The 12,068-nt window shown below is 59.4% G+C and overlaps 1 protein-coding gene across 2 annotated transcripts in view; it reads left to right on the top strand.

Moving 5' to 3' along the window:
• Positions 1-2,499: 2,499 nt before the first annotated feature.
• Positions 2,500-12,068, top strand: part of AJAP1 (adherens junctions associated protein 1) — a 103,123-nt gene continuing 93,554 nt past the window's right edge. The window contains exon 1 of one of the 2 annotated variants that reach the window (XM_081309024.1): positions 2,500-3,442. Coding sequence is in view for 1 of the 2 variants with exons in the window: in XM_081309023.1 (XP_081165149.1) it covers positions 3,390-3,418 (29 nt within the window). In the remaining variant the exon portion in view is untranslated. The remainder of the gene's footprint in view (positions 3,443-12,068) is intronic. The other variant, XM_081309023.1, reaches the window with a different exon arrangement.

Here is a 12,068-nt window from a genome sequence, read left to right as displayed (position 1 = left end):
TCGTTTCACAATATGTAAAACAAATGGCCATGTTGTCATCGAGAGAGAAAATATAAACACACGAGAGAGTCGGTGGGCACTGCCTCGAGGACAGCTGGCCGAGAGCCACCTCGGGAAGGTCCAGCCAGTCCTCCCCACCTGCCCAGCAGTGGAGGAGCTGCCAGCCATGGTGCGGTCGTTCCTCGCTGCCATCCCCTGGTGACTCCTGCCGCCACTTGTCCCTGTTGTTGGTCCCAGAAAAACACTTCATCTGTTATCTTCTTATTCCAGGGACCCCCAGGACATGTGCGTGGAATTCAAGGGTCCTGTTTAAGCTTGTTTGGGGGAAAACAGCATCTTTATTTTTGCTAACCTCAGTGAACTCGATCATGTCCTTCCCTAAGTGTGAGTGACAGATGACAGTGGCGGGACAGTACTCGTGACAGTCTGACCTAGCAACCACGGCCATCTCCACACGATACTACAGGACCTGCAGGTATCTCCACTCATCTTGGCATCAAAACTGTGGTATTTTGGGATCTGCCAATTGCTTATTTAATGCATTAATAAAGAGGAAAGCTCACTGCCCTCCGCAAGTGTGTGCCCTTAATCTTCCTGGGCCCTGCTGGGGATGGAACCCAGGGCCTCTCTCGCATGCTGTGCACACACCACCCCTGAGCTGCACCCCGCCCGCTAGGCTGATCTTTTGATAATGCATTTTGATGTCAGTGTCTATGATCTTGTGTGTTGTAATCTGTGCACTTAAAATGTTCTGAAACAGGCTAGCAGCTTCCATGAGGCTGTGGACGGGGTCCCCAGCACAGACCCAGTCAAGCCTGCCCTCCCCCAGCCCAGCTGGCCCCAGACTGTCAAGTCCCGCTCTTCCAGGACCATATTCCAGCTGCAGGAAAGGCCTGTCAGTGCAGCACCCGGCTTCTGCCACCGCTAGGTGGCAGCAGTGCGGGCACCGAGCCTCTGCTGGTGCCCCTGGGTCCAGCTTGTTCTTGGCAGGACCTCCTTGTCTCCCTGGCTGCTTAATAGAATCCCTTCAGATGAGGGTTCTGGGGGAAGAAGACCCAGGAGATCTGGGCACACAAAGTGCTGACTCACCGCTGTCTGTCTGGGGTGACTGGCACACAGACCACAACAGTCACACTGTGTGGGAGGTCAACTCCTTCAGTCCTTGCAAAAATCCCTATGTCGAAGGAAATAGGAAACCATCTTACAGATGAGGAGACTGAGGGTCTGGGAGGTTAAATAATGGACCCAGGACTCCAGTCAGTAAATGTGCACCTGGTCTACCCATGTCCAGGCTCCTCCCAGCATGCTTCAATGTCACCCGCCACTTCCTTGAAATCTTGGTAGGGCAGCAGGTGGGTCCCTCCTTCTGGCTGGATGCAGGCTGGAAGCCTCTGGGTGAGAGGCCTCCTGGGATATGGCAAGTCCCAGCCCAGCTTGCCTGGCTCTGCTTGGCCCTGCCTGGCCCACCGGCTGCCCCTCCCAGGGAGGCCTCACCTGCAAAGCAGGCTATGCTGACCGATCCCTCCTGGGTGCGGGAGCGCAGGGTGAGGCCCTAGCTAGACTCTCCTTATGGTCCTGGTCTGGCTTCTCCTCTACTGCATATGACGGTGCTCAGCCTTGATTTCTGAGGCTCCTGATTTTGTATTTCCCCCAGCAACATGGAGAGTTGGAAGTAGGGCTCTGTCCAAACAGTTCAAGGAGCTGGCAGATCCGGCCTTCCATGGTCGGTTATCTCTGACAGAAGGGACCCTCAGAAGCTGTCAGCCTCTACTCACACTCTTGCGAATACAGCTCCCTGGGGTAGACACGGAGGAAGCCCTGGGGTGGGGAAGGAACTGGTGGAGAGTCAAGGAGGCCCAGGTTCCCTGGAACTCTTGGTGGCTCCAGAGTTGGGGCCTGGCCAGGCAGCAGCTGCTGGAGAGCCAGGAGGGCTGCCCAGGGAATGTTGGATAATCGGGTCAGAAACAGTAAAGCTCCAACCAGGAACTCAGCGAGTCCGTGGCACATGCAGCCCTAGAACGAATCGCTAGCAGGACCCAACCCAGCCTCCTCTGGCAGCCTTCTGCGCAGCGCTTGCTCGGTCAGCCCCCGCGGGAGGAAACTTTTCGCACAGCCCCCGCTTCACGCGCCCGTTAGTCCTCCCTCGAGGACGCCCCCTCCCCAAATCAGCGCTCTGAGTCCACTGGGCGTACTCGTAACCGGGTCGGAACCTCTAACTGCTTCGCATGCCATCCGGTTACCGTGGCAACACCATCCGGCGGCGCCAGGCGGTCCAATCGGAGCCTGCGGCCTCTCTCGAGCCTTTCCAAGGTGGGGACCGGGACAAGGCCGGGGATGGGAATAGGGGAGACCCAGGCCCCCGGCAGAGTCGCCCAGGTTGGGCACAGACCCCCGCGGCGAGCAGCGCTACAGCAAGGCGTGGTGGTGAACTAGAGCCGGGCCGGCCAGGGGCTCGGGCTCCCGTTCGAGGGGCGGGGAAGGCGGGTGACGTGAGCCGGCCGGGCGGGCGGAGTTGGGACCGGCTCGAGGAGGCGGGGGCGAGCGCGCGGAGAGGCAGACGAGCGAGGGAGGCGGCCGAGCGGCGCAGGCGGCTCTGCGGAGGGCGCGGTGGGCGCGGGCGGCGGGGCCCCGGGATCCCCGCGCGCCTCCTCCGCGCGGCGCCGCCGCCGCGCGTCCCCACGCCCCGCGCTCCACGGCGCCCTCGCTCCGCGCGTCTCCCTTGCCCGCCTCTTGCCAGCCTCCGGGCCGCGGCCGTCTGCAGAGCGAGCGCTCAGACGGAGCTCCCGGGCAACTTGAGCAGCGCCGGTCGGCGGCGGAGCCCTGGTCCGAGCCCCCGACCCTGAGGCGAGTGAGCGGACTCGCGTCCGCCGGAGTGACAGTCGTCCAAATCAGCGGGCAACGCCGACTCTTCGGCGCCGGGCTCCGGCTGAAGGCAAAGCCGCGCACCGCGAGACTCGTACCGCTCGCGGCGGGGCCGCCGGCCTCTTCCCCGCCGCCCGGGAGGGCGAAGCCGCGCCTTTTCAGACTCTCGCTTCGCAGCTACAGCACCGGAACGCGCCCCGCCTCGCCGCCACCTTCGCTGTGTCGCCCCTGGAGGGGGCCACAGCCCCGCGCTCCGGCCAGAGGATGTGCGTCCCCGCGGGCCGGCCCGCTTGAGCCATGCGCCCCCACGGCGGCGGCGCGCCGGCCGGCATGGAGCCCCGCGCGGCCGCGCTCTGACTCGCTGTGCGCCCCGCGGCCGGCGGGCGGCGGGCGGCGGGCGGCGGGCGGCGGCGGACCGAGAGCCGGAGACCGGCGCCACGGGACCGCGACTGAAGCGAGCGGGCGCGGGCGCCGCGCAGATGGCCGGGGCGAGCAAGGTCTGAGGCTCTGCTCCCCGAAACGTGACCATGTGGATTCAACAGCTTTTAGGACTCAGGTGAGCGACCCGGCTGACAACACGGTGCGTGTGGGTGCGTGGGTGACGGGCTGGGCTGAAGCGGCGCTTTCCTCAATGTTGCAAATAACGAGACCCCCCCCCCCCCCCGCGCTTCCCGAAAGCGGCCAGCTGGGCGCACTGGGGCGGTAGGGCGGCCGCTTGGAGACCAGAGCCCCGCGGCCCCGCAGGGAGCGGCCGGTTTTCCTAGGTCCCTTGTGTCCCGGGGTCGGGGCAGCGGCGTTCGCCCCAACAACCTGGGCAGCGGAGCTGGCCGGGCGCGCCCGCAGTTGCCGGCGCCAGCAGCGCAGTGTCCTGGCCGGCCGCCCCAGCGCGCCTCCTCTCCGGAGCCCAGGGCGAGGCATGGGCTGCTGGGCGCGGCGGCGGGCGCAGGAATCGGGGCTTCTAGGGAAAGCCAGCGCTTCTGGCTCCCGGGGAGAGCGCTGCAGGCGGAGTCGGAGGAAAGCTGAACCAGCCGCTCCACCCGCCCTTCTCTCTCTTCCTCTGGGCCCGGGACTGAACCCGAGCCTCCTAGGATCCCAGCTGACGACCCAGCTGTGTTTGGGTGACCTCCGGGCAGACTGTCGCGCACAGCTGGCGGGCAACTGAGACTGGAGAGCCCGGGCTCTGGGGGAGCAACAGCAGGCAGCCTTCCGAACCACTCACATGCACACACTCCGCGTGGGTGAGCCAGGGTGCTGGTCTGTGTCCCTGACTCCAGGGCCGGCTCAAACAGGGTTCTAGCCCAGACACTGTGGCGGGAGCTTTCAGAAGGACCCTTCTCAGCAAACTTTGCCCACCCACCCGGGTACTCTGACTCCATCGGCCCCTGCTTTGGGGGCCCCAGGGCCAACCAGAACGCACTTGTCCCCTTTAGAGCTACCTTCTACCCCTCTCGCTCCAGCCAGGGTCTCCTGCAGAGCTGGTGCTTTGGGGTCGGGGCTGGAGCCCAGAGCCAAGAGGACTTAAGGTGGAGGCGGAGAAAACCTGCTTGCTGTTCTCGAGTTTGTCCACTGGGATGCACTGCGCTCCTGCGATGGGGCTGAAGGGGGTCAGCAGTTGCTAGAACAGGCTGCCTCCGCCGCCCCCACCTGGCGTGAAGCTGGGGGGAGTGGGGCAAAGGGAGGGAGGATGGAAAGGGGACTAGCCTGCCAAGGGTTTTCTAGCTACCCTTGATTTATGAGTCGATTTGGCACGGAGGGGTAAATGCTGTTTAACACATCTCATGAAAATTGTCAAATGTTCTCATTGGCATCCCTTTGCCTGTCCACGGGACTTGATTGTGGCTGTGGGATTTAAGAGGTTAATCATGAAGCTGATCCTGTGGGGTGTTGGTTGTTGCTGGGCCTGGATCAACTGATTGGTGTGCTTGGGCTAGATAAGGTTTGGGCTTGGGGTGTCGGCAAAAGGGAGCAAGGACAGCTTTGCCCAGATGACCCGGATCCAGGTGCCCTGCCAGCCTGCAGTATGCGCTTCAGCTCTGGATTGTCCCGGGTCTCCACCAGACCCCATGGGCCTGGTGAATGACCAAACAGTTCTCCACCCTGCCCGGCAGTCGCCTTTAGCTCCTGAATGCTTCCGGAGCTGCCTCCTGCCACTAGGTTGCTGATGGCAACTTACTTGAACAGGCTCAGGCTTTTTTTTTTTTTTTATTGCTAAGTTACTAGATTGAAAGATGAATACATTTTGATAAGGGAAGAGGAGAACAAATATTATGCACAGAAACCTCTCTTTTGATTCAAAATTCTCTAAAACAATTCCTTTACAGCATCCCCACCTAAGAGCTTCCTGAGATTTTGCTTTCAGAAATAGTTCTGTTGGTGATTTTGAAGTATGACCTTTTGTTTTTTCCCCATCGATGTTAGCACGGGAGATATTCTGTAAATGTGCCTCTACGGATGAGCTGTCACCTCTCCGCGATCTTGATGGCAGAGCTCTCGGTCATATTTGCTAGTGCCGACTCCTGGCTAGGGTGAGAGGCCTGAGCCAGGGGGGTCTGGTGGCTGCACATCACTCTGGAGGCACAGGGGCTGGGAACAAGGGGTTTCTTGCTCACGATTTGGAGGTGCACTTTTCCTTTCCAGAAAGCCCCGGGCCTCTGCTTGCAAGTTTGCTACCTGGCTCCCCAGGTGAGCACTGGGCATCTTGCTACCGAGCTTGGAGGCTGGTTCGGACAGGTAGAGGCTGAACCTCCCGTGGAGGCCACAGAAGACAGTGCAAGCTCTGCCAGGAAGAGTCTCCTTTAACCTGGGGGAGGGGCTTCTCAGCTCCAAGGCGAAGTCTGGGCTTGGTTATTTCCTTTTGTGTTGGAGCTGAGCTGTACTTGGAGCCTTGACTTTTTAGGAGAGAGAAGCAGATGGAGTCTAATCGATCTACTTTTCTGTTTTTTTTTTTTTTTTTTTTTTTGGTGGTGGTGGTGCTAATTGCATCCAAATGCAAAGCTACTTCCCAGCCCAGGGAAGGGCAGCCCTTGAAGGAGACCCTGGAGCAGGAGCCCGGAGGGTGTGCTTACTCAGCAGGCTGCCCCGAGTTCTGAGTTTGGCTGCCTGGTCGCAAGTGGAGCTTCCCACGTCCATCCCAGCCTGCTCAGGACTGCGACCCCTTGCCCGTGCTCACTCCCAGGCTGTGTGCCTCGGGGTTACTCATCTCTTCTCACCCCCGAGGCTCCACTGCCCCTTCTCTCTGGGCCCCGGGCATGTCTAACCATATCATTCGGTTCCTCAAGTCCTCAGTGTGCATGCTGTCATGTGCCCGGGCCTCCCGCAGGGACCTGCGGAGCTGGCTCACACTGTCCCTGACTAAAGTCCCCCAGCAGCTGGAGCTGAACAGCCCGACGGATGGAGTCCAACGCTCTGTCCACAGCGCCGCTCTCACGGTGAATCCTGGCTGGTGCCGACTTCCAGCTGCTGCTACTAAATTGATTGCAACTGGAATCTGTATAGTGTCAGCCTCTGTGGTACCCATCAGGGACAATAATGCTCGAATAAATCACAAGTTTAGGAGGCGGCTCAAATCTTGAGCAACATGAGTCTGTCCCCCTTAAGCTGGGCCCTTGTTGGGTGGACCCCTCCCAGCCGTCTGTGTTATCTGTTTATTTTAATCACCTCTTCCTTTGCCTCTGTGCATTGGAGAGCGAAGCAGGCCAGGCAGCACAGGAGCTGAGCTGAGACAGCTATGCGCCTCCCTGGGGCGTCTGTCTGTGGGTCCCTGGAGAGGGATCAGCTCTGTGTGCCTCAGCCTTCTGGCAGGGGTGGCTCTGGGGATGGCCGTGTCCCACCCCAGACACATCACCCTGGTCCCAGCCTCTGTCTCTGACACAAACGAGGCATGTGGAAGATGTGGCTCTGTGCCCCCTGCGCCCTGTGTCCCTGAGACTGGGTGGGAGCCCACCGGACACCTGGAGGGTGCTGAAGAAGGCTGCTCCCTGGGTCCCCATGAGGTGGGTGGGCACAGAGCTCAACTGCAGTCTGCACGGAGCCCGGGGTGCCAGGGCTCCTCCCGGGGGTGGCGTTGGAGTCATCTGCTTTAAATACGGAGCTGCCAGGTTTTCTTCAAAGGGTTACAAGTCAGTAGAGACCAAATTGATGTAAAGATTAGCTTGGAAAGCCAAATATATCCTTGATCTAGATTTCCACGTTTGAAGTCTGGCTTGAGAGGGCTGCTCCTGCCCAGTGCCAGTCAGACAGGAGGGGTAGGCGGGAGCAGGGGCTCGCTGGGGCCAGAGCAGACAAACAGGGTGCACCTGACCCTGCTCTTTGTTCCTCGGAGACCCCTTCCAGGAATTCAAAGGGGCTGGTGACTCATGAGGCCACCGAGTGGGGAACGGTGGTTACATAACTCAGATTAACTCTCAGTTAATCTGCTTCCAGCAGCAAGTCGGGCCGGAGTGTGCCCATGGCAGAGTCAGGCCTTCAGGGTGCCCTGGGCCCTCTGGATTCCATCCCTGTCGGGGCTGAGGCAAGACCCAGGTGGAGGAGGGCAGCTGCTACCCCTCGTCAGGGCCACGATCTGAACCCCACCATAACCAACCCGGGGTGGTGGGTGCTGCCTCAGTGCCAGATCCCCAAAGCCCCTCCAGGACTCAGGCAAAGACGGGGCCTGTCCTGCTGCTGGGGAGCTTGGCACCTGCCGGATTGTGGATGGCCCGAGTTAACTGGGACAGGCAGGCGCAGAGAAGTGGCCTGAGTGCTGTGCCACCCTTCCCCCACCTGCTGGCCAGGAGCTCCTCCAATGACAGATGACAGGACCAGGATCCTACCATTGGTCCCCGGGATCTTAAAGTTGGTAAATATTTACAGTAAAACCAGAGGAGCCCCAGGGGAGGACAGTGTGGCCCAAGTCATGTGTCTGCAGAGGACCTAGGAGTTCCTACAGCTGGACGGAAGGCCCAGAGAGAGGAGTCAGGGCCGTCTGCGTCCAGGGCGGGAGCTCTGGAAAAGGCCGCACCTTCTGTTTTCTTTTTTCCCCTGTGGCCTGGGGATGGAATCTGGGGCCTTGCACGTTTGCAGCCAGCTCTCTACTACGAGCTGCATCTCCAGACCAACTTTGTTTCTTTATCCATCCCCCAAAAGTTTGGTGGCTCAAAGCTGAATTCTCCTGTGCTTCACATCCTGTGGCCTGCGCCTTCTGAGCTCACCCTAGACTGCGCTGGTGTGGTCTGCTCACTGGACTTCAACTGTTCATGGTGCTTTTCCCTGGTACAGGCCCAGGAGGGCCGGCCAGGCCGGGACCCCACCTGTCTGCCTTCCCGTCTTTGCCAGCCCTGTGGGCAGTTCCCTGAGCCATGTGACTCCCCGGGCTCTGCTGCCTATTGTCCTAGGGAAGTCACGCTGCTCCCTGACTCTGCTGGCCTGTGACCTCTGGGGCAGCTCGAAGGGGCCACCACCACAGCAGCAGCAGCAGCAGCAGGAACGTGAACCTGGCTGTGAGGAGCAGGGGCTGTGTTGGTTGGGAACGCGCAGGACCTCCGTGCAAGGCTCCTGTTCTGCCCTGGAGCAGAGCGCAGGGTCCTGGCTGAGCGTCCCTGTGGGCAGTGCCGTGGAGGGTCTGGCACTAGGAGACGCTGGGGTGTCTGTGGACGGAAAGTGTGTCGCCGTGGCACAGTGCCCCTGTTTCATCGAGTCACGGGTTGTGCCCGGCTGTGCACGGAGATCCAGGAACGCGCTCGCAGCCTCAGGCTGGGGTGCTCTCCTGCCCCAGATAGAGGCTCGCTCTTCAGCCTGGCTCCCTGGTGCTCTCAATCCTACCCACAGCGACGGCTCCTCGGGCTCGAGGATTTTGTCACGATTAGAGTACAGAGGTGCTCAGGAGAAACCATACCATCAGCTCTGCCGTCATTATCACTTCAGTAGGAGTGACAGTGTCAGACTTCAGCTGCCTGGAGGGAGGGGGTGCCGGGGGTGGGAACGGGGGGCGGTGCAGGCCTGGTTGTGGGTGAGGGAGAAGAGCTGCTGCTGGCCGTGGCAGATGGGGCTGAAGACCCTGCCTGCAGCCCTGGTGGGGACGAGCAGTCGCTCCACTGGGGAAGGGGGATGGAGGCAGGCCAGGTGCCTCTGAGAGAGAGGCCTCGGCCTCCATCCTGGGCAGGGAGCGCTGGGTGTGTGTGTCTGACCTGCTCGGGGTCTTACTCTGAACTGCCCCCTCCCGGGCCCCGCAGGAGCCTCAGAAGATAAGCGGCTGCTCTCCGTGTCCTCCGTCCTGGGGACTGGCCTCTGCTCTCAGCCTCATCCTCCCCTGCGTTCTTCCTCGGTGCTCGGGTGGGGGCACCCACCGTCCTCAGCAGACGCACAGCAGACCCACGGGTCAGCCGGTCTCTGCCCTCAGGGAGGGAACAGTCTTCCTCCTCGGGGAGAGACCAGCACTCCCTGCAGACAGAAACACAAGCCGCCACGTCGGTGCTTCCAAACTCTCAGGAGCTGCATTAGAAAATAGATGGAAAAGATTGGAAATGTATTTAATTTAACCCAATCCAACCCAACTGTTGTCATTTCGATGTGAACCCAGGAGAAACGGTGTTAATGGGCTTGAGGGTACACTGTCCCTTGCTGCCTTGGGATCAGGTGTGTGACTTATTCTTAGAAGACATCTGCGTTTCCGGATTGCCACGCGGGACTGGTGACTGTCGGGTCAGTTTAGACATTTCCGAGGGAAACCCAGAAGCGGTGTCTTTAGGACCAGTGATTTCTTGAGACACCCCCGAGTGTCTGCCTTCAGCACTGTCCCTGTCCAGCGTGGGCGCTGGAGGCCACCAGGGCAGCTTCCTTCCTTATCCGCTGGGGTGTCTGTGAGCGCCCGTGCTATCCAGGGTGTGCCTGCACCAGAGCAGCACAGCAAGGGGAGCTGTGGCTGCTATCTTTGTGGCCTGTGGCCCAGAGAGCTGTGCCAGCTGAGCATTTGCACCCTCTGGGCACCTCTCACACCAGTGTGTAGCGAGCATAGCCACAGGATCCTGGGGTGGGGGGTGGAAGACTGCTCAGTGCAATAGGCTTCCTGAAGTCAGGGGGAGGGGTCAGGTGACTGACGGTGAGACCAGCAGGTGCGAAGGTGGGTCAGAGGCTGGGCTGGCTGCCAAAGGAGAGTGGCTTCTCAGAGGGCACTGTGCTCCCCTGGACATCCCAGGCAGCACTGGGCCTGACCACGCAGTTCCTGAGTGGATGCCCCAGGGGGTCAGACGTCCCAGGGCCCCTTGAGCTTCATCTGCACAGGCTCAGCTTGGTCCTGTCCCCTGCACCCAGCACGTCACAGAGGCCCAGAGACTCCCATGTTGTGCACCAGCACGTCACAGAGGCCCAGAGACTCCCGTGTTGGGCCTCCAGGAGGAGGGGACATGGCAAAGGGGTACAGAGGCCTGGTTTGAATGTCAGCTCCTGAGAGCCTGCGCCAGGAACTTGGTCGTGCACATTTGTGTACGTGTGAGTGTGCCCGTGTGTGTGTGTGTGTGGGGGAGGTGTGCAGATGAACACGTCGTGTGAGGAACTGGGGTCCTAGGTTATGGCGCAGACGTGATCAGGGACCCTGTTGCCAAGTGAACAACCAGTTCTTCAAATCTTCCGGCCCTCACAGGGTTGCGTTGCAAACTTGCAGTGCTCCTTCTGTGAATCTGAACCAAGAATCGTGGCAGGAGGCGTGGTTAGGACCAGAGGGGCACCTGGTCCCGCAAGGCTGGCCAGGGCTGGGTAGGACAGTGGGCTGTCATGGTGACTTGGTATTGCCCACTGGGGCGAGGCCCCCAGATGGGTAGCTTGCGCCAGACACAGCCCCCAGGAGGTGGCGTTTAAAAGGTGGGCTGAGTGAGCATGGGTTCCCAGGGCCTTTGCTGTGGTGACCATGTCACCCCGTGGTCATCCTTCCTTAGGTACCAGTAATTTGTATTGAAGGAAAAATCCCCCATTTGGAGCTGTGTCTGATTTAAACATAAGCTCTCTAAGGTCTGAGATAGCTTCCATATTGATCTGATTTAAATTATTTTGAATGCACCAACTGGGTTAAGCAGGGCAGATTCCCACTGAGACCCTGGGATTTGAACTTATGGATCCTGTGACAGCATCAAACCAAGCCGCTTCTGACAGCAAGAGCTGATGTGAAGACCTTCTCTGAATGACACATGGATCCTGCTGTCTGTCATCCTGAAGGCCCAGGAAGGCTTCAGGTACCAGCTGCTCCAGTAGCAGGGTCTCCAAAGGGCTCTGTGCTGGCTGAGGAGCCATGGTATGCAGGGGCTGTGGGGTGCATTCACGCTGTTTCCTGGAAGGACTGGTTTTGGAAGATGTTTAGACTGAAGGAGGGGAAAATCCCCATGGGTAGAGCCTGGCACCAGGAGATGCCATTAAACATTAATGCCTTCAACTCATTTGATGAAACTGGCATCACTTTGAAATCAAAGCCCAACCAAAGCACAAGAAACATCAAACCACAGAGCAGCACAGCAATATTGTTTGTGAAAACAGGCAGAGAGTTTTTAATAAAATATTAGTACATAGAACTCAGAGATATGTCAAGAGAAGTCCATGCTGTGGCCAAGTGGGGTTCATTCCATGAATACAAGGATGGTTTGATGCTGGGAAATCAGTCAGTGCTGTCTGCCATGTCAAAAATCTACAGAGAGAGTTAGGGAGCCACATCGGTTGGCCCAGAGAAGGCACTGACCACGGCCGACCTGTGCTCGCAACGGCACCCCTCAGTGCAGTAGGAACGGGCGCTTCCTCAACCCCACGGGGGACACCTGTCAGACCTGTTGCTCACACTCCGTTCTTCATCGTGAGAAACGGCTCATTTACCAGGAGACCAGGACGACTTCCTAACCAGTGTGATACAGGAACACTGAGGGACAAGGGCCAGCAGAAAAATGCAGCTGTCCACCTGGGCAATGGAAGGATTGTACCATGTCTCAGCAAAACCCTGGCCAGTGGTTCCACAGGTCACGGAGCACAAGCTAATTGTACAAGATCAGTTGTGTTTCTGTCAACAAGCAGGAAGATCAGAAACTAACACCAAAGATCCAGCTTTCCTTTATTGTAGCAAAAACCTGGGACGAATCAGCCTGAACGGAGGACATTATTCCCAGTGCTGCTGGGGCCTGGGAAGCACCGTGCACCACGGCAGATGGTGTGGCAGAGGAGATGCTCCCGGCACGGCAGCTGGGAAGCCACAGAGC

The sequence above is a fragment of the Spermophilus citellus genome, assembly GCF_964194105.1.
Source record: "Spermophilus citellus genome assembly, chromosome: 9".
Lineage (NCBI taxonomy): Eukaryota > Metazoa > Chordata > Mammalia > Rodentia > Sciuridae > Spermophilus > Spermophilus citellus.
Note: the sequence above shows the minus strand (reverse complement) of the source record. Positions and strands in the feature narration are given on the sequence as shown.